The sequence below is a fragment of the Xenopus tropicalis genome, chromosome 10, assembly GCF_000004195.4.
Source record: "Xenopus tropicalis strain Nigerian chromosome 10, UCB_Xtro_10.0, whole genome shotgun sequence".
Taxonomy (NCBI): Eukaryota; Metazoa; Chordata; class Amphibia; order Anura; family Pipidae; genus Xenopus; species Xenopus tropicalis.
Window position 1 is genome coordinate 19146848 of NC_030686.2, and position 27908 is coordinate 19174755.

Below are 27908 nucleotides of genomic sequence, written 5' to 3' on the forward strand. Positions count from 1 at the left end.
CGCTGCACAGTAGAATACATTAATAATGTAAAAAACATTTTCGTTTCACAATTTAATTTGTTCATGCTTTTTCAATTTGTATCTTTTAATAAGTTAATAGACATTTGTAGTGTCAGTGGAAAGGAGTTTAGATGTGATTTTAAATACCTCTACACCCACAAATGTCAGAATGTTTATAAATGTGCCTCCATAACTTTTTATACCCTTAACCCACTTACTTGGTTTTTTTAGACTCCTTTTAATTCAATAATAACTAAAACTGCAGCCCAAAACCATCCTGCAAGAATTTGCCTAACATAGTCTCATTAAGTGGCTTGAATATTTTTACATCCCAGTGCATGACGTTAAATTTATCAACACTGAATCTCATCTGCTATTTAGCCGCCCAGATTGCCTGTTTGTTGAAGTCCTGCTGCAAGGATGCCACATCCTGAATGTAATTAATTGGGCTGCAGAAATTTGTATCCCTTGCAGATACTAATTAATTGCTTCGTGCAGGGGTCCCCAAACTTTCTATTACCCTTAAGCCACATTTAAGTGTAAATAAAAGTTGGAAAACAATGCAAGCATTCAAATATTTGTAATTGGCTATTTGTAGCCCATATGTGGACTGGCAGCCTACCTCATCGTTTTGATGCAACTAAATCTTGCCTTCAAGCCAGGAATTCGAAAATAAGCACCACTGAGAATAACATTAGTGACACTGTGTAAATAAAAATAAACATAGAGACATCTGTCACAGTCTTATCAAAATTATACACCTTCAATTCAGTGATGAAACAAAATACAGAAGTGTCCCATTAAAGGATGAAATTTTGGAATCCTGAACAGCTCCACAGAAAAATATTCACCCTGAACAAAAAATGTGCACTTTCTCTGGGCCTTACAAAACCTGAAGTACATAGATGTCCATTTACTTAAAAAATATCCGTAAATTCCCATGAGTGTATACATATTGTTCCAATAAAATATAACCAGCGAACAAACAAATCAATTAGAAGCCCATCTGAAAAGTCCATGACTGCATCTCATGTAAATGTCTTATAAAATACATAATTGTGGCAGCCTATCACATACTGTAAATACTAGTACAGAAGAACCAGGCCAGGCAGGTTTGTGAGATTAGGCTGAAACCATTCCAAGAGCTTGTAAAAACAGATTTTAAATAATGGTTTAAGCACTGAGTATAGAAAATAGGTTAAACATTTACAAGGTACGGCTAAGTGTGCATGGTACTTCAATTAATAAGCACCAGAGACATGTGCCAAAAAAGATCACATGGCCCTCAACTGCATTTCCGCCCTATCTGTGAGGAATACACCTGGAAGAATGAAGGCATGTCCCATTAATACTGCAATAAAATAGGCAGGCATAGGAATTTTAATAGTCTCTGCACTTAAGGATGATACAAATAATGGTAGATTTGCAGCAAGAGAGTAGTTTGCCTCGGCTTTCCGTACATGACACAACAAGTAGAAGAAACTCGGGTTTACAATGGAAGGTAAGCCAAGCCATTCTTATTAACCTTTCAAGGAACCCACATGGGATTCACACTGGATTCCTACTGGTTTACACAATTCTCTGCACAAGCTGCAATACACAGCTTCTCGGTATGGACCTCAGTGGATGCTTGGATTGGCTAGAAAATTGCTAGAGCACCAAATGAAGATTATAATATTTATGTGGTAAAGTATACAACATTTATTTTAGTTCAGCAACCTACTTAAAGGCAACATAAAAGAAAAATAGGCAGTCACATTTGGGCTGTTGAAAAATAATGCAGAGGCGACTAGTGTACTGATGATGCCAGAAGACAAATATACTTTATCGGTCACAAGGAGACTTTCCTGCCTAAAATACTTAAATGCTATGGTGTTATTCAGTGGTTGTATGTTGATCTCCAACCTTGAATGTTGCTCCCAGGGGCCTAATTTTTTAATTTCTGGCTTGGAGACAAGTTTTGGTTGCAAAAAAACAGATGTACACACAGAGGCAACCAAATAGCCAATAACAGCCTTTATTTGGCACCCCCCAGGGTGTTGATCTCCAACTCTTTTTACAACTGAATGTGGGTCACAGGTAAAAAAAATTGGGGACCACTGGTGTAATTGTAATTCTAATAGCATTGTAGTGGTGGTGTCAAAGACACTGGGAGGCTGCAATCTACTCCAGTAACACCGAGACACCCTTATGAGGATACTGGGTTGTTTTAATGTAATGATGGGGTTCTAAGAGGTTTGATATCCTGGTTTGGGCAGTGAAAAACTGGAACAACTTGTTTTCTGAAAATAGCAGGTCTTGATGCTCTGTTTGGAAAGATTATGATATGCTTCATAGGGGAATGCAAAACTGTTTTGCACATGGGGCAATTGGGAGGCTTTATATATAATGCTGTTAATTTAAGAAGCTATAATCATTATTTCCTATGAGCTGTTTATTTATGTGACACTCCAAAATGTTTATGCACAGATGGTCACGATAAATAGGATAAGTGTCTGGTCTCTCTCTATATGTATATATATATATATATATATATATATATACATACAGACACACAAATATATATATATATATATATATATATATATATATATATACATATATATATATATATATATACATATAGAGAGAGCGAAAGAAAGTGAGGAGCTTCTTTAAAATTTTGTGTTACAGTATATGACATATGCCACCACTATTCCTGGAGTGTGTGGATTGTAGGTTGTGTGGCTGCATATAATTGTTGGACTGTTTATTGTTGCAAAACTGGTAGCCAGAAATTGCCCTAAGGAAAGTAATTGTGCAGCTAAGATTAGAGGGAATGTTATCTGTATAGACTGTGTAAATAATAAGCAGCTGTGTTGATCTGCTTAGGGTATTCGGAGGACATAATATGTGAGCTGTTGTATATCACATGGAGGGGAGACTGTAATGCACTGGGGATTACATGCGGAATATTGCTTGGGAGACTGTTCTGTATTGCTAGAGATACTGAGAGGTGCTTCTGTTGTGCTGAAAATCAGTGATCAGTGATCCCTAACCAGTGGCTTGTAAACAGCATGTTGCTCACAAACCCTTTGGATATTGCCCCCTGTGGTCTTAAAGAAGGTGCTTATTTTTGAATTCCTGGCTTGGGGCAAGCTTTGAATAAAAACCAGGTGTACTACATAACAGAGGCTCTTGTTGCCTGTCCTCCTGTCCACATAGGGGTTACTAAATAGCCAATAACAGCCTTTATCTGGCACCCCATGTTGTGTTGCTCCCCAATGCTTTTTACATTTGCATGTGGCTCCCACCTGTAGATAACAGAAAACTAGGGCTATTCTTAATACTACCAACAGAGGCAGGCACGCATAGATGTAGCTCATTGTTCTCATCAATCAGATCCATTTAAATAAGGGTGCTCTATTTCTACCATTATGTATTGGGGTTATGTGGGTATGGAAGTGATTCTTTTCATGCTTCTAAATTTCCTACAACTTGTGTCCATGCATTCACTTAAGGGGATCTATCGTGAAAATTATAATTTAATATAAGCTTCATCTCACTGAACTTATCTAATTATAATCAATTTAAAATTCTGTACCAATTATAAAATAATAAAGTTAATCTTCATGCTGCCCATCTCAGCAATCTATCTCTCTGTGCAGTAGGTGGAGTCAGGTAGGTCTACTACATCCTTTGGGGGGGTTGCAGCTTCTGCAACCCCCCCAAAGGATGTAGGTATTAATTTACTGCGTATGCGGTGGAACTATGTAACATTTTATATAGGTTACTATATAAATTTCAAATTTGGAACCAAATTTAGAACATGTATTAGAGTTCACTCTTTCAAAATAAAGGCTCTGATGGAAACCCTGTTTCTGTGCATGCAGGGTGTGTGCTAGAGTCAGTTATTTTGTTAGTTTTTATGTGTGCTTGAGTTGGTTATTTAAGTTAGCTCTAAAACATCTAAAAGATGCATTAGACCTACCTGTCAATCAAAATCTGACCCAGACCTCAGGTTGCGGAGAGTGAGATACTGAAGAAAAACTTGATTTTTTAATAAGCAGCACAGAATATTTAATTTATTATAGTTAGAAAGTTTCCTATTTCAGTCAGATGAAGCTAATATGAAATTTTTATTTTCACGATAGATCCCCTTTAAGGACTATATATTTTTACAGATGTGGTGCATTTATCCCTATTAGACACCAGCAGCTGGGTTCCAAATTTGAAGTTTATATAGTAACCTATATAAAATGTTACGTCGTTCCACCGCATACACAGTAAATTAATACCTCTCCTCCATACTGGCACTGTGACTAAAACTATCATTAGATACCTTGGGAGTAGGCACCTGTGGTCTAGGCACACAAGCATGAATCTATGTATACCTAGCAATTTAGTTAGCCTAACACCTGTATTTTTTTTTTTTATTAAGCACCAATTTAGATGATTGATGGCTCAAGTACACATTTAGCTAGTGAGTATGTGGCTTACATCACCTGTAGATTATGTGTAAATTTTAAATTACTTTTAACCTAGAAGGTGTGATCATGGGTTTTTGTCCAAAAAATGGGTGCACAGTTTGAGGGAGTAACTAACAGAAAAAGTGACCTGTCAAAGAATCTTAGGAAAGTATCATATACATAAATAAATATTTCAATTTTACATCTAGAAAGAACCATTGCATAATGTTTTTCATGCTCACCCAAGAACAAACCCATGAGCAAAACCCATGTGGCTTTCTATAACAGGAAGAAGTGTGGGAGTAAAACCATGCCTAATATCAACAAGAAATAATGCCTGCCCTTAGTTTGAGTAGGGTAAATTTATGAGTCAAAAGGACTTTGGCACTTAAAACTTCTTGGTATACAGATGTTTGGAGTACATGCTAGTATTAAGATAGAGTGTCCGTACAAAAATGCAAAATGCAGCCAGGTCTGCATTTTGGTCCTGTGCTTCCCTATGCACCGGATCTCTCTGAGACCTCGGCGTATGCGCAATAGAAGTGATGTCATGACGCAATGTGCCTGTGCATGACGTCAGTTCCATTTTATGCCGCAAAAGGTACTTCTAACCCCCACACGACTGCAGCTGTATTTTATAGGAAAGTATCAGGCAACAGTGGATGCCAATGTTTTATTTACCATAACTGCCCTAGGCAGAGGCCCTTAAGTGCCTATTTGGTAAATACACCTCTACAAGCAATTGCTGGGGGCCTGATAAGAGGTTAAAAAAAAAACTTTTATTCCTAATATTTATATTTAGGGAGGACTAATAATTTTGCTGTTGGATCCATACTAACTAACAAAATAACACAAAATAAAAATATGGGAATAATGTAATATAATAATATGTGAAAGTTTGCTGCAGACCTGGGAACCCATATCAACCAATGGTCTATTTGATTTCATGCAAGAGGCCAGTAAAAAGTATTTTTGGGTTATGTCCTCAGCAGTTACAAGCTTACCTTCAGATACTGTTGTAAAAATACAATACATGACTGCTTATTATTTTTACTATTGTTACTACAATATATTAGCTTTCTTTTTCTCCTTAAGTTCATCTGCTCACCTGGCAATCTGTGGGTTCTGACAAATGCCAGAGGCTGCGGTAAGATGTCACAGACAGTCACTATTTATATGGCTGGTTGGGGCTGTATGGGCTCTGTGTACTTGAAATTCCAGGGCCTATTTTGAATCCCAGTCCAGACCTGATTATAGGGATTGAAACAGGGGATTGGGATTGTGATAAAACAATGGAGCAAGTAGAAAAGTCTGTTCAGTTGTGGAAGAGCCAACGTGACTGAAGAACTGTTTTGATGTGGGATGAAGGATACTTATCATGTTGCTGGATCTGGGCAATACATGATATGGTGCTCATCCTTTAGGACAAGTAATCAGTCCATTTTATATGACTCTATGGCTGTCCCCCAGTTCTAAAATTAGGGTGGAAATAAAACTCTGTTGCTAATACTTTCGGCTGCTCTCATAGCTATTTTTAACTCCATGGCTTCAATAAATAAAGTCCTAAGATTTAACAGTCCTTTATACGTCACATACACAGATTTACAAGTAAGACATTTAGTAAAATGTACCCCTATCAATCACTCCAACAATGTTTTGGAAAAAAGTGTTGGTACAATACAATTCAGCCTATATTTCCAATAACTTCTTTCTGTGAACCTTGCATGTTGAGAAAGCAAGCAGAAAACAGATGATAATCCATTTTGCAATATGGAAGCTTGGGAAAAGGACTATGAAGATTTTCATTCATCTAGGTCATGGTATATCTAGTATAAATAAATCTAAAGCCACTGGATTTGTTAAGTAATCATTGAAGACATTTCACTACTCATCCGAGCAGCTTCAAAAGGGACCAATTTACTTCAGGGAGAATACGTTTTGTAACATTTTGCACCAGATTTAGACAGATGAGCAAGTAAATTATGTTGTGGTTTATCCCAAGGAAATTCAACTCTAAAGGTGGCCATACACGCACCGATATTATCGTACGAAACCTCGTTTCGTACGATAATCGGTGCGTGTATGGTATGTCAGCGAGCCGACCGATGTCGCAGGAAGCTGCTGAAATCGGTCGGCTCGTCGATCGGCCAGGTTAGAAAATTTTGATCGGGCGCCATAGAAGGCGCCTGACCAAAATTCTCCCTTCAGAGCTGAATCGGCAGAAGGAGGTAGAAATCCTATTGTTTCTACCTCCTTACCTGCCGATTCAGCCCTGAATGGTGTGTGGCGGATCTGACGATGTTTCGTGCGACCGATGGTCGTACGAAACATCGTCGGATCGCCACGTGTATGGCCAGCTTAACAATGTCTAACAGGATTGAGAGTAGGAGAAGATCAGGCCAGAAATCTAGAGATAATTTAAAAAAATATTGTTAGGCTAGGTAAATTTACAAAACCCTGGGGAGGTCATTTACTAGTGTTCATATTTTAATTTTTTTTCCAAACTCTTGCTCATGTGCACTAAAACTGGAATTTTTGTGGAAAAAAACACAAAAGTAGGAAAACCACGAATACCAAAAAAGCATCAAAACCATGAAAATCACTAATACAAAACTTCACCATCTAAAAGCTGTCAAGGTCTTTTGATTCCAGATGCTCCATTCGTGTTTTTTGCTTTTAAGTCAAGGTCATCAGAACTTCTTTTGCGTCACAGTATTAGACGCCCCATTCACTGAATAATACAAAAAAATTACATTTTTGCTTTTTTTCAAGGTCATGTAGAAGTCAATGGGCGGCTGTCCTGTTTCCAGTTGAAACATCTTTTTTTGTTTTGTGGCTTTTTTGGCATTTGTGGTTTTAAAAGCCACTAGAGCCACAAAATAAATGGGCCTCCCCATGTTCTGTTGCTTTTATTTTGCATCAGTTTCAGGTTTTAGTCTTTTTCCATTTAATTTGTTTTTCAATGAGCAACATAAGTCACACACTTTGCCTTCCCTTCTGTATTCGTATATAACCAATACTTGGTTTCCCAGACCTTAAAGCACCTCCTTGATAAGACTGATACAAAAATACATAAGTAAGAAGCTTCTATACAGTATATATTCTTGCTGTTGCCATTTAGAATTCTATTGTCAATGCAGCAAGTAAAACAGTGACATATGTGGAAATATATCAATATTGTGTTTATTTTGTATAGAATCCAACAGGAAAGGGCATCATACTGAGATGTACAACAGCCCTGAACTAATTTTACGGAGAGGTCAGTCATTTTGGATAACACTGGACTTCGACAGGCCTATTCAAGAATGGGAGAGCATTGTGTTCACCGCACAGACCGGTAAATAATTACCTGTGTTTCAGAGCATAATAACCAATAATTAACCTCAGTCTCACACATGTTTTCTGCCTGTTCAGCCAAAACTCTATTTTGCTAACACCCATATATAATCACTGAAATAATACCAGGCATTGGCCCCTTCTTTCTCATCATGTCAAAATGTTTACTGTTACAAGAGGGAAAATGTTGGTCTTCTCTATTGGTGGTGATTTATCTTCTAAATGCTTTAGTTTAATTAAGTTTCAAGTTTATTGTCATATACAAATAACAATGAAGCATCATTACTGTAATGAATTTAGTTTGGTTTCCACAAGGAAAAGGCAATGGAATTGGCAACCACAAAAACAGTAGCTTTCATTTATGTAAAAAAAAAACACTTGTTGTCTTATGTTCTATGGTGCATGTGGTGTTAGACCTGCCATTAAGTGCCATGTACCCCTATAGGGCCATTATCCCTTCCTAGCAGTGTCCCTTAAAATGTCTCTAAAAATGTCTTCCTTAAAGAAATACTGTCATGGGAAAACATATTAAAATCTGTTTTTTTAAATCTGACATGGCGCCAGACATATTCTTAGCTTGCCAGGTGACTTAACCATGTGACTTGTGCTCCAATAAACTTTAATCTCTCTTTACTGCTGTGCTGCAAGTTGGAGTAATATCATCCCCCAACCTTCCCCACCAGCAGCCGATCAGCAGAAAAACAGAAAGGAAGCAAGACAACAGTTCCCTGACACCTGTATTGCTACAAATGCTCCTATGATCTATGAGAATACCACTTAATAGCAAAAATCCCAGTCCAGCTCACCCAAGTCATGACTCCTCCACTTATTTTTTAACCTCTTTTTTGGAATTGATGCATTGTCTGTTAAGGAACTTCTCTGAACTTTATTTAATCTAGTTCCAACGTGTCTAACTTTGGGGTGGGAAATGATTAATGTATAGGATGTTTTTTCCCCCTTTTTTTATCTGTATACTGATTGTGTATAATAAAGTATAATTTTTTATTTTTACAAACATTTTTGATAGTTTGTGACACATAAGTTCACATTGTTTAAGAATTTTGGAGCGCGGGCACAGTTAGTATTATACTCCTTCACTTACATTGAGTAGGAGAAACAATAGCTTATCTGAAAGCAGTTCTATTGTGTAGTGCTGAAAGCTCAAAATCAGGCACAATGCACCTGGCTTCCTACATACCAATATTACAACTAAAAAAATACATTTCTTGGTTCAGGAATAAAATGTTGAATGGTAGAGTTAATTATTTGCTATGTAAACAGGGGTAATTTAGAATTAAAAAGTATACCATAAAAATCATGACAGAATCCCTTTAAAAACTTGTTTTCTGTTTCTTGTCTTTACTGAAGGTCCTTTGAATGCAAAGTTTTACAACATCAATGTAGAATTCCCTTTGTCGAACTCATGGTCCAGTGGAAGATGGAGCGCTGTCCTGGAGAGCGCTCCTGGCAATTCTCTACGAATTATAATGTCCAGCCCAGCCAATGCAGTCATAGGACGCTACAACCTTACTGTTCAGATATGTATTATGGGCAATACATCAACATACTCGCTTGGAAAGTTCATCCTGCTTTTTAATCCCTGGTGCCTTGGTAATTCTTGGTTAAATCCATCATTGACTTATAATAATTGTATAAATTTAAATTGTTAATAGGCTAGTAATTTTTTTTATAAATTCTGTCTTCCATTGTTGGAAAAAAAGCTTATCCCTATGTAATTTTCTTTTTTAAACTTAAAGGAGAAGAAAAGGCTAAGTCACTCGGGGGTGCCAAAATGTTAGGCACCCCCAAGTGACTTAAATCGCTTACCTTTTACCCCTGACTAGTGCCTCTGTTAAGAGAGAACAGCACCAGCCCGGGGTAGCAGCGAGCGCTTCCTTCTCCCGCGTTGGCGCACTGCACATGCGCAATAGAGTGAAAAGCCAAACTTTAACAACAAAGTCAGCTTTTCACTCTAATGCGCATGCGCCGGCCCAGGGAATTCGCCGCCGAAGAAACATGGAAGAAGTAAGCACTCGCTACAGGTACACCGGGCTGGTGCGGTTGTAATAAAGGGGGTGAACCTTTATTTGTTCGCTCTGTGCTTCTGATCGCTCCTCATTCTGTGTCCTCTGGGTAGGGTAGGGGGAGCGCGCTTGCTTGTCACACTGATAACAGCAATGCGTATGCGCCGCCTAAAGTGTCCCGGTCACACAGTCAGTGCAGGAGCGATGCATTATGGGAATCCTTTTTACCCAGCTCAGCGTTTTTTCTCCGTGTTTGGCTTCAGATCTTCTGAACAGGTGAAATATGGGGAGACTTAAGGGCACTATTGAGAGAACTGAAGGTGTGCCTGCAGCTTGAGATTAACTCTTTACTAGCCTTTCCTTCTCCTTTAACTTGGGGATGATTTATCAAAAGAAAGGTACATGGTTTAAAAAAAAAAAAAACTAGCTTGCCAGTCCCTCTGAGACTGAAATATCCATGTTTCTAGATTAACTTCACTTTATTTACTTAGATGATGAAGTGTATATGGCTAATGAAGATGAGAGGAATGAATACATTCTGAATGACAATGGCATCATTTTTATTGGCAGCGACAAGCATATAGCCAGCCTAGCCTGGAACTTTGGTCAGGTAATCTTTCTTCATTTGGCATAATTGTCCCTAATTATACCTAACCAGTTTTAGCTTCCGTTTGAAGGATTTAAAATATACCATCATCAAAACAAAAAAAGGTTTTGTTCTGTGCCTGAAACATAGTTTAAAGGGGAACTCCACCCAAACACAACTTAGGCTTTTTGAAAAGTAAACATAATTACACGCAACGTTGCAATATAAATCAATTAAAAAATTATGCAGCCTTTTCATGTTGTTTAATGTAATAATATGGTTTGAAATCTAAGCCTGGCCCCGTTATTCTGCTGATCTAGCTGCCTACTTTGAGACTCAAAAAAACAGTCCTCAGCCCAGGTCAGGTCCTAAATCCCACAAATCCAGTACATGTAATGTCAATAAGGAAAGGAACATTTTCCTTATAAAGAACTTACATTATACTTTTTGAAGAAACAGATTATAGTGACAGGTATATAAGGGGTTTCTGTGTTGTTTGGGACTCTTTAACAAATTTTGGTTTGGAAGCCGGAGTTCCCTTTCAAGTTGAGTACATGTTTGAATACATTTTTTTCTTCATTAAAAGAAAATATCATGGTTATTTATTAGCACTAGGCAATTTTATCACAACAGTAAACAATTGCACAGTAGCTTTATTGTTATTCTGCTTGCAGTAAACTCATCCAAAGCAACATTCTTATAGGTTGTTGGGGGTTACTGCATTAGAGCTATTTTCACAATGTTTAGATATCTATACTATAGTAATAGTGGTATCCATCTTCTGTTTTGAATTGGTCAGTTTGAAAGCAACATTTTGAACATCTGCCTGGATATGCTGGACAGAAGCCTGAACTATCGTAATGATCCAGCAGCAGACTGCTCCAAAAGAAACAGCCCAATGTATGTGGGAAGAGTTATTAGTGCAATGGTAAGCAATACTGGAAAAATGTGAACTATATATAATACACAATAATGACCAAAAATGGTAAAGTAATTATTTACTGTGATAATGTCAAGGTTTAAGCAGTAAAGCTTATTATGAACAGCCTCCCCCAATGATATGCAGATGGCAATATTACGTGGATTCGAACTGCAATTTACTATTTACAGAAGTGTCCAAGTGCAAGATGTCCATCTGTGTTTTTTCTTGAGACTGAAGCTACTCTATATTTGGTCCTGTGAGGCAGACAATTAGATTTCTAATATACTTTCCCCTCCCTTCTCCCTCGCTGTTTTGTTAGCAGGAGTCCATTATGCAGGGGGGTTGCTAGTAATATAATTATCTGCCTCACAAGGACCAAATATAAAGTAGCTTCTGTATCCCTGTTTGGCCTCTTTAGCTCAAGTATGCTGGGCACAAGCCCTATTCATTACACGTGTGTATATTAATAGTTGAATTTAGTGGACAAATAGGCATTTCCTTTTTAAAGTTGTACTGATTAGTTTTAGCTAAAAAGAAAAACAGAAAACTCAGGTCGTGGTAGTTCAAAAACAATGTGCCTCAACGTGCTAAACAGTAGGATTTGACCAAATATATTGGAAAGTACAACAGAATATAGATGTAGAAAGAGAGAACAAAAATGGAAGAAGGCTAAAAGGCAGGCTGTGGGGTAAATACCATTGTGTCAGACCTCCAAAGGCTACACATCTTGTTGTTAAATGTTAGGTAGTTTCCAGAGCTAGAAATGTAGCTAATCTGTATGTCTATGAACCCAATATATTTTCAAATTTGTCAGAATCCTCTGCTCAGGAAGGCCAACTCTTAGAGGGGAGGGCCTCATTTATCAAGGTTTTCCAGCGCTTTAGGATAGTTGTTGTGGTTAACTTTGAGGATAGTTCTTCAAATAGGAAATTTAAGAAAAATGGGCAATTGTTTGGTGTAAAATGAGCAAAAACACTGGGAAATCTGGCTAAAGCACCAGCTTTGGAATTGGCGGTAAAAATGGTGTAAAATGCAGGAAACTTTTTCTGTTGGAACATAAATCTGACTGTGACTATACACATATATTACACAAGTGAGCCATATTATTAAAAGAATATTATAGCTCCACCTCCCCAATTTCTTTTTTCTGAAAGGGTTGTGGATAGAATTTGCAGATTTGGCTGTGGGTGTATCATGCTCATTGGGTCGTGAATTGTAATGTAAGCTTTATTTTTACTCCTTTTCTACTTTCCCACATTCCGATGATGTTTCCTCCAGTCTGTGATAACTGGAAAATGTTGTTAGTTTCGCTTTTATATTATTGGTAAAAGTGCACATAATTGGCTGCCTATTATGGTGCCTTTAACTGTTTCACAATTTGACCTTGTATGTACCCAAAGTGACACTGTCAGATCCTAGATTTATTCTGGAAATCCAAGAAGGCAATTTAAAGAATAAAGATATCAGATATTTTCTGAAAGCTGGGTAAAGGTTAAAAATAAAATAAAAGGCAAACTTGTAAATTCTCCCTAATCATCTATTTGTCTGAGTGAACTGTCTTATTCATACATGACCCAGCTCCAGTATTGTATTGCGAAGGTTCTTTTCTGATATTTTTATCATCTTAATAGATCAACAGCAATGATGACTATGGTGTGCTGGAAGGAAAGTGGGAAAAAGAATTTTCTGATGGTGTTGACCCAAACAGTTGGACTGGAAGTGTGGAAATTCTTTTGAAGTGGCAAAAGGAAGCCTATCAGCCTGTCAAATATGGCCAGTGTTGGGTGTTTGCAGCTGTCATGTGCACTGGTATGTCTATAAATCCAAAGAAAAAGCACTTCATTATATTTTTTGGTATAAAATTTATAACCAGCAAAAATATGAAGTTTGCCTACAAAGTAACTTAACGCAAATTACTTTATTAAGAGCAAGAAGCTAAGAATTACCAAATAAATTCTTTTTAGACAAATTCAGGGTTTGGTTTAGGATTGCTTTGCCCTACGGAATCCAAACCCTAAAAGGGGCATATCAAATTTTGTATTTGTGTAATTTTAGAGATGTTTTCAACCTTCACTCACATTTTTGAAAAGCACAAATGTTTCCTTACTTATAAAAAATATCCAATTAAAAAATGTGGACACAAAAACGTATAGATAAAAAGCAAATACCTCATATCGTAACTTTGTTTCACTTTAATAGCTTAAATAGCTCCCACCAAAGATAGAATACCTCGAAGTGAAAGCAACAGAAAAAAAGCCCAAGACAGCTCCCATAGATTTCTATATGACTTTGCAAGATTTTAGATTTACATTCGCGTTTTTTGTGGTTTTGACACATAATAAATTGCAAAAACAAACGCGATTTTTTAAAGTAAAAAAGACTGTAATTATTAGCACAAAAAACATGAATCACAGGAAAAACAATACAACCATTGACACATTAAAGTTTTTTTGCTCTGATTTAATGCTAATAAGCATTTGGATTTAGTTCTGTATCAACTGAATCAAAAAAATATAGTCCAAATAGCTAAGAATAAGACTACTAAATACATTCTTCTCTTCCTACAATTCTTCAGAAGAATGAAACAAATGGATAAAATATGTAAAATATAACATAGGGTTTGTAACCTCTCCAAAATTACATTTCTTTTAAGATATTTTACATTTTGAGCTGTAAATACCTGGGCTTCATACAGTCTCCTTGAGGGCTGCTGCATGTGAAATTTAGGGGCCAAAGGAAAGGGGCCCTGTAATCTGCTGAAGGGAAATGTCTTTTACATTTTCAGTGCAACCTCAGGGTGACAACTGGTAAGATTGGAGGATATCCATATAGGGTTGTCACCCAGCCGATATTTTACCGGTTTAGCACCCGCCAAGGCCAGGGTTGGTATTACAAATTTACCAGCAATGTAGTTGCCAGTAAATTTGTAATATCCTCAAATTTAACACCTGGCCTGCCCACCTAAGACCTCATCCCACCCAAATCCTACTTTTTCTCTTCCTCAATCTCCGCTTGATCCATTCTCTAGAACTCCGTTGCATCATAGCTCTGCCCCTTTGTACATCACCTGCCCTCTTGTCATGCCCTCATTTACTTCATGGCACGCCCCCTTTCAGCACTGCCCCCGGCCAGCCGGTAAAAATATGTTTAAAAAATGGCAACCCTTTATCCAATACAGATTCTATTCTGATTAATCTGGTTGCATTTAATTTATTCCTGGACCACCATCATAGCAACTACCCTTTGCCCCAGGCTTCTATTTCAGAAATTAATATATTAAAAAAGATAAACTACATGAGAGAAGTTATAAGTAATAAGGCCAGCATATTCTTATATCCATAAAAATCCATATGATAAGGAACCAGAACTAAGAAACATTATGGGCACCAAAATGTATTATGTTGGTACCTGGGACTGTAGGGAGGTGAAGCTAGGCTGAAGTGGGGCAGAAGGACTGACTTGTTCCTAGGGCCCCCTCCACACTTTTTCAGTACCCAGGCAGTTGAAGCCCCACCCCCTTTTATTATTTCTGGTATTCTATCCATCCCCACTGCCGTATAGCTTTCAGATGGGACTTTGGGGATGAGGTTTTGTTGTCATATGTTTCATATCTGTTTATGTTCCAGTATGAATAACTTTTTAGGTGGGGAATTGTTGTATTTTATCAATGTTGTCACAACTGTGGTGATGCATTTTGCCCTTGCCATTGGTTTAATTGTCTGTATAGTTATACCTTACATGCCCATCACCTAGTGATAGCTGACACTGGTCAACTAATTAGAAAGGAGTATAATATTTCAGGTAAAAAGTGTCTTTTTACTGCAACTAGAGACTAGATTTCATACTTTTATGTATGGTCTACAAACCCTGTTAATGACACCATAACATCTAAATGAATACAATCTAGCACATTTAGGTCCCCCACCCAACCACTAATCTTTATCTTGATTTTTAACACTTTTCTGTGTTTTAAAAATGTACTGACAAAGCATTAGTAAAACATTACAAAGGGCCATAATTTAATTTTATTTTAGATTTAAAAAGTGATAGAAATAATTTTGTTTTGCATTTGGGATATTTTTCCAGCCCTCAGATGCCTGGGCATTCCAACCAGAGTGATCACAAACTTTAACTCTGCCCACAACACTGACGGAAATCTATGCGTTGACTTGCACTATGATAATGATGGAAAGTTCATGGAGATTTCTGATGACAGTATCTGGTAATATTATAGCAATATATTTATAGTGAAAGACATTAACCTTGTCATTGCATGTACCTAGTACAGGTATTTTAATCTAATTATAGTATAATTATTTTTAACATTTACTTATAAAGCGCCAACATATTCCGCAGCGCTGTACAATAAGTGGGTTTCAGGTGAAGACAGCCCTGCCTAAAAGAGCTTACAATCTACAAATATATGGGGCCTATTATCCAGAATGCTTGGGACCTGGGTCTTTCAGGATAAGGGATCTTTCCATAATTTAGATCTCTATGCCATATGTCTACTAACTAATCATTTTAACATTAATTAAACTCAATAGGGTTACTTTTTGCTCCAATGAAGATTAATAATATCTTAGTTTGGGCCAAGTATGAGGCACTGTTTTATTATTACAGAGAAAAAGCAAATCATTTTTTAAAAAAATTGAATTATTTGATTAAAATGGAGTCTATAGGAGACGGCCTTCCCATAATTTGGGGCTTTCTAGATAATGGATTTCTGTCTAACGGATCCCACACATCATGCTTTGATAAAAAAAGTCTATGCATTGTGTGTGAGTCCAATAGTAATGTGTATGTCTATATTTATATATCTTAATTGTTTTTCAGGAATTTCCATGTTTGGGATGAATCCTGGTTTTTGAGGAAAGATCTGGGACAGTTCTACGGCGGTTGGCAGGTCCTGGATTCAACCCCTCAAGAACAGAGTCAAAGTTAGTATTATCTGTATGTCAGTAACAATACATACATCATATAATCATGCTGGGCTTCATTTAAAAATTGGAGGGTAGGTCTGACCTGAATTGCCCCCATACATACAGCACTGCAAGGCAGGGCCGCTGCTGGCCAAATGGGTGCCCTAAGCAGAAATTTACTTTTGTACCGCCTCCCCCAAATATTACGAAAGTGCCCCCATAGACAGTAGCCCCACACACAGTGCCCCCAATTGCCCTTAGACAGTGCCCCCAATAGAAAGTGCCCCCATACACAGTGCCCCAATTGCCCCCACAGACAGTAGCCCCCACACACAGTGCCCCCAATTGCCCTTAGACAGTGCCCCCAATAGAAAGTGTCCCCATACACAGTGCCCCAATTGCCCCATAGACAGTACCCCCCATAGACAGTACCCCCCACACACAGTGCCCCCAATTGCCTCAAACACAGTACCCCCCATAGACAGTAGCCCCCACACACAGTGCCTCCAATTGCCCCCATAGAAAGTACCCTCAACAGACCAAGTCATTGTCGGCGGCTCCTTCTCTCTTATGCCGCGGCAACAGGCACTTCTATTAGGTTGCACCGCGTCGCTGATGTGTGACGTCATATGTACGGGCGCAACCTTATAAAAGGGCCTGTCGCTGCAGCACAAGAGAGAAGGAGCTGCAGATGATGACTTGGTCTGTTGGTGCGCAGACTGCGCACTCTGCATATAAATAGCGGCGGTACTGGGCAGGGCCGGTCTTACCAACTGCGGGGCCCAATTGGAACTATTTTTGCGGGGCCCCCTTAGTACATTGTGAATTATGCTTAGTGCAGAAGATTCCCTATGTTGCCATAGTTTTATAGTTTTTTAAGCTGTTCCTGCTGAATTGTGCTTAATACAGGCACAACTCCCAATATTTTAAAAATGTAAATAGGGACATTTGCCATGCCCATGGAAAGAATGCAATTTGCCCTTCAGTGTACTCCCATTCCCAGACTCACCCAACACTAGCAGCACAGAGTAGCACTGAGCAGTGTTCATGTGGCTATCATATGGAGCAAACTTAGGGGGCTGTTCCTGCTGAATTGTGCTTAGTACAGGGGAATCCCTATGCTGCCATAGTTTTATGGTATCTCTCTGTAGAGGCTATGAGCAAACTTAGGGGGCTGTTTCTGATGAATTGTGCTTAGTACAGGGGAATCCCTATGCTGCCATAGTTTTATGGTATCTCTCTGTACAGGCTATGAGCAAACTTAGGGGGCTGTTTCTGCTGAATTGTGCTTAGTACAGGGGAATACCTATGCTGCCATAGTTTTATGGTATCTCTCTGTACAGGCTATGGGCAAACTTAGGGGGCTGTTCCTGCTGAATTGTGCTTAGTACAGGGGAATCCCTATGTGCCATAGTTTTATGGTATCGCTCTGTACAGGCTATGAGCAAACTGAGGGGGCTGTTTCTGCTGAATTGTGCTTAGTACAGGGTAATCTTTATGCTGCCATAGTTTTCACATACAATATTTGTTGTGGCCATAAAGTGTCCGGGTCCCATTGTGTCTCCCAGTTTATTGCAGTTATATAACGAATGTGCAGCTGGGGAACATAATTAAATGGTAAAGGCGAGAAGCCTACATATAGCAGATGCTCTTAGGCAAAGATGTCAGCCATTTGGACTTAATACATTACAAGCAGTGTGACTGCTGGTTTATATACAAAATAATCTTAGCAACAGCTTGAATCATTACCTGCAGCTGCTCCAGGGCTCATTTATCCCCCGCTCAGTTATTTAAAAAAAAAAAAAAAAAAGCATGTCCACAGACTTCTAGCTACAAATACCCCCACACTCCATTGAAAAAGAAGTAGCTTTAACTCCCCCCTCTCTCCCTCCCTTCCACCCGCACGGACTTCTAGTTACATGTACCTGATCGCATCAACACAAGAGGAGAACTCCTTCACAGGGGGCTGTGTGTGCCTGTCTGCCTTTGCAGTTGCACAGTGAGCGCAGAGGTTCAAAGGTCATGCCCTGTGTCCAATCGCATTGCAGCACAGCCCCCTGTGAAGGAGTTCTCTGGTGTTGATGCGATCAGAGGTAGCTGTAACTCCGTGCGGGTGGAAGGGAGGGAGAGAGGGGGGTGTTAAAGCTACTTCTTTTTCAATGGAGTGCGGGGCCCGATTGGGAGCAATAGGTGCAATCGGCCTAGGGCCGGCCCTGGTACTGGGTGCCCCCCTGGGAGTTGGTGCCCTACGCAGACTGCGTAGTCTGGGTATAGGGAGCGGCGGTACTGCTGCCAGGATTCAAAAGTGCAGTATTCATGAGGGGTAGGGCTGAGTGGTGCATAAGTGTACCCCATACCACCCCCACTAGCCCCTTAACATCATTGTTAAAGAGGAACTCTGGCTTCCAAACCAAAATTTGTTAAAGAGCCACACACAACACTGAAACCCCTAATATACCTCTCACTGTAATCTGTACCTTACAAAAGTATGATAAAATACAGTTTTAATTGCTAAAATTCTGGCAGGGGTGGAGGGAATAAAACACTGATGTTACAAATTGTAACAAGTTCTCCACAGCTTACAGACAGCATGCAGGAACTACATAACCCACAATGCATTGCATTGTGATGTTCCTTTCCATATTGACATCAAGTGTGCAGGGAATTGTAGGATTAGGTGGATGCAGGCTGAAGGCAAGCTGAGAACAGTCGACTACTGTTACATTTTTTTTGAGTGTCAAAGTAGTCAGCCAGATCAGCAGAGCAAACCAAATTATTACATTAAAAATTATAAAAAAAATGCTGCAAAGTTTCTTAAAATTATGTTTACTTTTCTAAAAGTTCAAGTTGTGTTTGGGTGGAGTTCCTCTTTAATCTGGCATCAGTTGCAAAGCCCATCAGGACCCTGAATGGAAGTGCTAACTAAAAGAGCACTAAAGCTGGCCATACACGTGGCGATCTGATGATGTTTCGTATGACCATCGGTCGCACGAAACATCGTCAGATCCGCCACACACCATTCAGGGCTGAATCGGCAGGTAAGGAGGTAGAAACAATAGGATTTCTACCTCCTTCTGCTGATTCAGCTCTGAAGGGAGAATTTTGGTCAGGCGCCTTCTATGGCGCCCGATCAAAATTTTCTAACCTGGCCGATCGACGGGCCGACCGATTTCAGCAGCTTCCTGCAACATCGGTCGGCTTGCTGACATACCATACACGCACCGATTATCGTACGAAACGAGGTTTCGTACGATAATATCGGTGCGTGTATGGCCACCTTTAGTATTGTAATTCTGCACAATGTGTCTCCCCCTGCCCTTTATGAATACAGTGCTGCCATTTTGTATGATTCTGCCCTTTTTTGCACATAATGAATGACCCTAATGCCTCTAATAGTCAAAATGAATAGTTCTATTGTGAGAAGAACACCTTATAACACCACTGCTAGTTGAGGTGTCACAAAACATTTAGCCATAGAGGGGCATCCTCGCTTGCATGTCTCATGAATGCCCTGAATCCAGTTGCTGGTTTCCTTTATGTGCTTTCTCTATCAGCCATCAACTGTGGTAGGGGATATAATTTTGAGGCCATAGGTGTCCTGTAACGTTTATGGGGAATAAATACCTCAACTTGGGCAAGCAATGTGTCATTTTTCACTTGTGTAAATAGAACATTTGAAAGAAGGAATGTTCTGTTCAGTAATGCATTATTGTTTGTATAATAGACAATACAGACGAAATATTTAACCTTGAATCTGTGTTACATTATTTAACATATATAACCTACCTTCTGTGTGGATCATGGAAGCAATAAGGCTACATGAACATTTTTTACTAAAGTTCAGCAATTTTATTAGCAATACTATTTTTGTCTTGTTCTTTAGATGTTTATCGCTGTGGCCCTACGTCTGTCAACGCTGTGAAAGAGGGAGATGTGCACCTGCCATATGATACTCCATTTGTCTACTCAGAGGTGAATGCTGATCGTGTTACTTGGGTCTGCCACAAAGATGGCAGAAAGGAGCAAGCCCACAGTGACACCAAAGCTGTGGGCCAATTTATTAGCACCAAGGCTGTTGGAAGCAATGAACGTGTGGACATCACACATTGCTACAAATATCCGGAAGGTACGCAAACTCATGCAACGGACTAAGGGGAAGAAGCATACTCATGAGCTCATTCAGTTGGATTTAGCACAGATTATGTTCCATTGTGAAGTTATAGATTCTAGGCCTTCAGGTCCCTGTAGTTTCCATAGTGGGCGATGCACAGTTCATGTCAGCCTAAGGGGCTGTTAGGAAACGGTCAGAGACAGACTATTATAGTTTACTTTCAATCTGTGAATAATTTATGTCTGTGCAAACAAATATATGTGTATATACTGTATATATATATATATATATATATATATATATATATATATATATATATATATATATATAGTAAACAAGTCCGAGGCAACAGGCACTCATGTTTGGTGCAGTGTACGTTGGCCTGGGTGCAGTATTAGAAACAGAAATCCAGCATGCAAAAAGTAAATGCCGCACTCTTTGAGAAAGGCTGTGGAAGCAGCCGAAATGTTAGATTGACGTTTCAAATAAACAAATTGTGTCCCTTAGTCTCAAGTTATGAAACTAATACACATTATATTATTTTGGAGTTCTTGGGTGGTCTACCAGCCTTTAAATTTATAGAACCATGTATGGCCTGCAGGTCTCCAGTAGGGCAACTTTGCCTTACCCACTGATAGTATAGATTGGTAAGTATAGGTTGTGTGTGTTGAAGGGTTGAACTTGATGGACTCTGGTCTTTTTTCAACCCTATGTAACTATGTAACTTGCAGTGGACCCAACAGCCCTCTGAGTTTTGTGTATAGATGCTTGAGGAGTTATTCAGCATTGTAACTTGACATTATTAGTGAATAAATCAAAAATATGCAAGATATCCAGTATTCTCAATAATAATGTAGCAGATATAAATATGGTTAAATAAGATTGTAGCAGTTGTAGATACTAGATGAGGAACAACACAAAAACAATTTGTCACAGGTACCCCACACTTACCCATTTGACTACTGGGCTACCAAACCAGTGAAGAAGAAAGCTCACAGTAATATGTAGAAGTTTTCCTACAAACTACTTTTGGCAATCTTTTTATCCAACCAATGATTTGTTTAAAAAGGGCCACATTATTTGAACAATTCACTGAAAACAATATAGACCTAGATGCTAAGAATACCTTAACTAACAATCTTTATATTTTCTCCCAAACAGGTTCCCCTAAAGAAAGGGAGGTATTTGATAAAGCCAATCGAAAACTATCTAATTATAGACCACCAACAGATAAACCCAATGATGTAAATAACACAAGAGATAGAAGAGCAACAAATGAGGTATTAATGGACAATGCAGAAAACTCAAGGCCACGGTCAAATACCCTGCCATCAAGACCAACAGCAAATACGTTACGTCCATCAAGACCTACACCAAATGTACCACTTTCCAGACCCATGTCAAATTCAGTTGCCTCAATACCTTCAGCTGTTGATTGGCCATCAAGACCCAGAACCAATACAATGTATTCAAGAGGCATAGCAAATGGATTCTCTTCAAGATCTACAGAAAGATTATATAATCCGAGAACACCACCACTAAATACATTCCCAGAGAGACCACCACCACTAAATACATTCCCAGAGAGACCTCCACCACTAAATACATTCCCAGAGAGACCTCCACCACTAAATGCATTCCCAGAAAGACCTTCATTAGATGGGCCAGATATTGCCGGAAAATTCAAGCTCCTTGGTCCACTTGCAGTGGGAGATGACATTAATCTTCTCTTATCTCTAAGAAACCTCACTCCTTACCACAGACAAGTAATTGTAAACCTAAGTGCTTCTTGCATCCTTTATACAGGAAGACGCATAAATGACATCTTTCAGGATCAAAAATCTCTAATTATCAACCCAAGTCAAGGTATGATCATTATTACTTTGCAATTCATGTTGTCCAAAAGAGTGACATTTATATTCCCTTATTCCTTTGTAACTGCCACTATAACCACTTCTTTTTAATAGATTTACAATATCTAATCTATTAATCTAATATATTTACAGTATCTTTACAGTATCTAAGGATGGTATTATGAAGGGGTTATACAGGATATATATATATATATATATACTGTATATATATATTGTGCACTCGACATTGTTTACTTGCATTTACAGTGGTATGTGTTTATTTAAGAGATCTATATATTTATAAATGAAGCAATCGGGTAATGCTTACCATATAAACTAGGTGGTAAAACTGACTGTAACATAGAGATAATATGCTAATATTTATATTAATTTTTCACATTTATTTTTCAGAGGGGCATATATCTTTACAAATCCCATACTCCCTCTACGGCAACTTTCTCACTGACGGAAACATGATACAGATGGTTGCCGTTTGTGAATTACCATTCCGTAAGAAAGTGGTTATAACAAAGGAACTAGTCTTAGACAACCCACCAATCAGCATCAAGGTAACTTGTTTGAAAAAAAAATACACACTGGGATAAATTGGCATGTGTCATTCAGAATGCTTGGGATCTGACCTTTTCCAGATTCTGCAATGTAGAGCACCATGTGTAAACGTAGTATATTTCTTTTTTTATGGTTTTTGGGCACCAAGGTACATTTGTTTTTTGGGGGGGGGTAGCAAAGAGTCATGATTACAAAGAAAGTGGAAAAAAAAAGCTCACAACTATGGTGCAAACACTACAACATTGTTTATTGATACATACTGTAAACCAATACTTTCAAAGCACATATGCAGAAATTTGAGGGAATATCAGGAAACCTGTTATTACTTAGTTACATAGGGTCAAAAAAAGACCAGAGTCAATTAAGTTTAACCCTACCAAGTAAACCCAGCACACACAACCTATACTTACCAATCTTTACTATCACATACATAAACTATACATACAACCATTAATACTAACTGTAGTTATTAGTGTCACAATAGCCTTGGATACTATGCTTGTTCAAAAACTCATCCAGGCCCCTCTTAAAGGCATTAACAGAATCTGCCATTACCACATCTCTAGGAAGGGCATTCCCCATCCTCACTGCTCTCACCGTGAAAAACCCACCTACGCTGCTTCAAATGGAAGCCCCGTTCCTCTGATCTAAGGGGTGACCTCTGGTGCATTGATCATTTTTATGGGAAAAAAGATCACCCCCTATCTGTCTATAATCCCCTCTAAAGTATTTGTACAGAATAATCATGTCCCCTCGCAAGCGCCTCTTTTCCAGAGTAAACAATCCCAACCTCGACAGTCTAACCTCATAGCTTAAATCTTCCATCCCCTTTAGCAGTTTAGTTGTAGTTGCACGTCTCTGCACTCTCTCCAGCTCATTGATATGAAGGTTGTTAAAGACTGGAGCCTAAAACTGCACTGCATACTCAAAGTGAGGCCTTACCAGGGACCTATAAAGAGGCAAAATTATGTTTTCATCCCAATGCCCTTTTTTATACAAGACAGCACTTTATTTGCTTTAGTAGCCACAGAATGACACTGTCTGGAATTAGACAACTTGTTATCAACAAAACCCCTAGATCCTTCTCCATTAAGGAAACCCCCAACACACTACCATTCAGTAGATAGTTTGCGTTTATATTATTTCTACCAAAGTGCATAACTTAGCACTTGTCCACATTGAACCTCATTTTTCAGTTTGCTGCCCAGTTTTCCAGTTTTGGCATCTGAAAAGCGGCAGCATCCTGCATGGAACTTATAGTTCTGCACAATTTAGTGTTGTCAGCAAAAATAGAAACAGTACTCTCTATGCCCACCTCCAGGTCATTAATAAACAAGTTAAAAAGCAATTGACCAAGGACTGACCCCTGCCGTACTCCACTAACAACACTGGTCCAATTAGAAAATGTTCCATTTACCACCACTCTTTGCAACCTATCCTTCAGCCAGTTCTCTATCCAATTACAAATATTATGTTCTAGGCCAATATTCCTCAATTTGATCATTAACCTTCTCTGAGGTACTGTATCAAATGCCATTCCAGCATCGAGGTTCCTGCTTACCTCCTCATAAAAGGCGACTAAATTAGTCTGGCAAGATGTAACGCATAAAACCATGCTGGCACAAACTTATAGTTTGGGCAGCAAACTGCAATGTATTCAAGTACCCTATCCCTTATTACCCCTTTCAAAAGCTTTCCTACTACTGATGTCAGACTAACAGGCCTATAGTTTTCAGGCTGAAAACGGGATCCCTTTTTAAATAACTGCACCACATTAGCAATTCGCCAGTCTCTGGGCACCATGCCAGACCTCAACAAATCCTGAAAAATTAAGTGAAGAGGTTTGGCAATCACAGCGCTAAGCTTGTTTAATACCCTGGGATGAATTCCATCCGGTCCTGTACCTTTGTTTACCTTTACATGTTCAAGTCTCTTTTGAATTTCCTTCCGAGTGACCCATGCGTCAGTAGCTAAATTACTAGAACTGGGCATATTAAAAGGGAAGCCTTCATTAGCTGGCTCCTCAGATGTATAGACCCCTTCTTGCTTAATTTTTTTTACTATTCACATAATTAAAAAATAATTTTGGATTTTTTACTTTTTACTCCAAGACTTGCTTTATTTTGCTTCCTGACCAAGGTCCCTGTGGGGGACTGAAACATTGAGGTTTGCAATGTTCCTTCTTTTGATATTTCAATAAAAACTGACTTTTTAAACCTACAGTACAATGAATCCTGTGAGTGCTGACATTACTTTTACAATATTTTGGTTAAAACAGCTCTTGCACCCAGGTTCTGTTTTTGTTAGTGGAGTGCACCATCATATATATATGCTAAATGTGTTCTTCTTTAGGGACAAACCTGAAGAAAAACACATTTAGGGGCACATTTACTAATCCACGAATCCGAATGGGAAAAATTCGGATTGGAAACGAACATTTTGCGACTTTTTTGTATTTTTTGTGATTTTTTCGTCGCCGTTACGACTTTTTCGTAAATTGTTGCAACTTTTTTGTAGCCATTATGACTTGCGCAAATTGTCACGACTTTTTCGTAGCCATTACGATTTGCTTGTATATTGTCGCGACTTTTTCGTATTGAGCGCTCGTAAACGGCGGGCAAACCTTTCAGACTTTGCATGATTTTGGAAGCCTCCCATAGGACTCAATGGCACTCTGCAGCTCCAACCTGGCCCAAGGAAAGTCATGATACAGAAGCTTGAATGAATCCCAAACTTTCGTACTCGGCGCGACTGCTACGAAAAAGTCAGGACAATTCGCGCAAGTCGTAACGGCTACGAAAAAGTTGCGACAATTTACGAAAAAGTCGTAACGGCTACGAAAAAGGCGCGACAATTTACGAAAAAATCGCAAAATACCGATCATTACGAAAAAAACGCATTCGGACGCTTTTCGGACGTTCGTGGATTAGTAAATTTGTCCCTTAGTGTTCAAAACGTTGGATTAATAAAGATTTTTTGTTCTTTTTTAAGTCCCTGTGTGCGGCATTCTGTTTTTCATTTACATAAATTTTTGGCCAGCATCTGGGGCAGCTAATTGTTTGTAGGGAGCGCTCCTTTTGTTTCTTTTATATAAATAAATAAATATATATATATATATATATATATATGGTCTAATTTTAGTTTCATGCACCTAAATTATACTGATTTCTGATTTTTCTGATGTTTTTTAATAGCCCCTAGAGATGGCAGTCCTTAACAGGAAAATGATAGTGGAAGTCCGGTTTACAAACCCCCTGTCATTTGTAGTCAAAGACTGTACTGTAGCAGTGGAAGGAGCTGGGCTTATTGATCGACAACTCACGGCTGTGTAAGTAGTGATCCATAAGACTTCAATGTGATTCTGAGCAATATGTCAGGCATTAGAAGCCACTGAGAAATTCTATGTTTATATAAAAACACAAGGTCCTAGGGCCTTAATATTTTGGGAGGTATATTGTATCTACTTTCTATTAATGACTTTATATATGAGTGTGTGCCACTAACATATATTTTTATTCTACCCAGGGTGCCCTACATCAAACCTAAGCAGAATATAAAATTCAAGGTGGAGCTAACCCCATTCAGGAGTGGAACAAAGCAAGTGATAGTGCATGTTAAATGTAGATATTTTTCAATTAAGGGACACCATCTGCTGAATGTGGTATCTTTGTAGCTTTTTTTTCTTGGCATATCTATAATATATTTATACTGTATTTTTCACTGTCCGCAACTACAGGTTACATCCAAAACACAGATTTGAAAAGTTGTACAGTGCATGGCAATAATGGAGTCAATGCTGCACAATTGTTACCCAGTAATGAAGGTTATATCAGTATCTAGAACATGTATGAAGTTCTAGTTAATAGAAACAGACTTCCATTAACATGTTACTGTGGCAACCAGAATAATTACCTAAGTAATGATTCATGAAGAAATGCTCATTCCTATCAACATACACTCAGACACCACATTAAAATCGCCCATAAAGATGACATTACCAGCAATTAAACACAAAACATGAAGTCATCAAAAATATACCAAGGTAGAAGAACCAAATGATACATAGAAATGGAATTTCATTGAGTAACAGAGGTTAAAAAAACACCCTCTATTGCTGCATGAAAGTCTACTGAAACCAAAAGCAGCTTAATATCTAAAAATGTGGTCCTGTTTTAAATGTCTTGCCTAGAGCTGTTTGTAGGTCCAAGGCAGTGCCATTCCCTCATCAATCAGTGCATGATCAGGAAATTTGTACCCACCCCTTGCATTCATCTCCATCCCTATCCAATGGCATATTGGGTGAATCTGTTTTTATTTCCTTCTATATAGGTACCCAAGGAATAGCTAACGCTGCCTCTTTAGGCACTGGCCCTTGGGTGCCAATATAGAAATATGGCCCTGATCTTAAGAGATAAATAAACTGTATGAACATGCATAAATCAAGAATAGCCTCCAAACAGGGATTTTATACTAAACAATTATTTTCTGGCACTACTGATTAGCAGACACAATTGAACTGCTGAGAATTTGTTTTATTTAGACCTATAAGATAGTTACAGGACCAAGAGAATGTTTTACATTGTTAAGAAATGAAGTCTTTTTACGGCTAATAACTTATTTTGACAGCAAGCTAAATAGCTCTCTATCAATTGAATGAAGCACTTTTTGACTCATTTGTTTTAACCATAGCAGTTAAATATGTAGCTGGGTCTATTTTTATTTAACATGTATAGATTTTATAATACAATAAATATAATCTGTTAAAACAAAAATCTTAATTTTTCTTTGATTCGGTCTTTCATGTATCTAGCGTTTCAGTTGTCATTATGCATATGGCCCAAAAGCCCAGATAAACAAAAATCCAGGCCATTGATTAGTCATTATCAAACTACTCATAGAATTATAGTTTTGGTAATGGGTTCATTACAAAGAGCTGTGAGCAACTCTGATGCTAAGTTATTTAGTTATGGAAACTAGTGGGCTCCTTTCAAATACCCACTAAATCACACTTAGGGGCATATATAGTATAGTGTGTAAACCAAATTCTAATTACTGATTGTTTGCTATGGCCAAACATCACTGGTGATATTGGCTTACACATTGTAATAAATATGCCACTTAAGGTAGGGCGGCTAG

At 38.4% G+C, this 27908-nt stretch overlaps 2 protein-coding genes across 2 annotated transcripts in view; one reads left to right on the forward strand and one right to left on the reverse strand.

Moving 5' to 3' along the window:
- The window catches only part of tgm6 (transglutaminase 6), an 83831-nt gene extending 65631 nt beyond the window's left edge, over window positions 1-18200 (reverse strand). The window contains 1 exon segment of the mRNA NM_001126927.1: window positions 18164-18200. Coding sequence (NP_001120399.1) covers window positions 18164-18173 — 10 coding nt within the window. The 5' untranslated portion in view covers window positions 18174-18200.
- tgm3l.4 (transglutaminase 3 like, gene 4) lies at window positions 1371-27534 on the forward strand. Its single transcript, XM_031894848.1, has 13 exons — window positions 1371-1501; window positions 7645-7785; window positions 9153-9395; window positions 10300-10418; window positions 11194-11322; window positions 12948-13125; window positions 15403-15538; window positions 16153-16256; window positions 20122-20364; window positions 21511-22215; window positions 22614-22771; window positions 25967-26100; window positions 26298-27534. The coding sequence occupies exons 1-13, from the start codon at window positions 1495-1497 to the stop codon at window positions 26443-26445; spliced, it is 2445 nt and encodes an 814-aa protein (XP_031750708.1). The 5' UTR covers window positions 1371-1494; the 3' UTR covers window positions 26446-27534.
- Window positions 27535-27908: the final 374 nt, after the last annotated feature.

Coding starts and splice junctions, on each gene's coding strand:
- tgm3l.4 (XM_031894848.1), top strand. Junction 15,539..16,152: donor ATTTCTGATGACAGTATCTG/GTAATATTATAG, acceptor ATTGTTTTTCAG/GAATTTCCATGTTTGGGATG. Junction 20,365..21,510: donor TTGCTACAAATATCCGGAAG/GTACGCAAACTC, acceptor TCTCCCAAACAG/GTTCCCCTAAAGAAAGGGAG.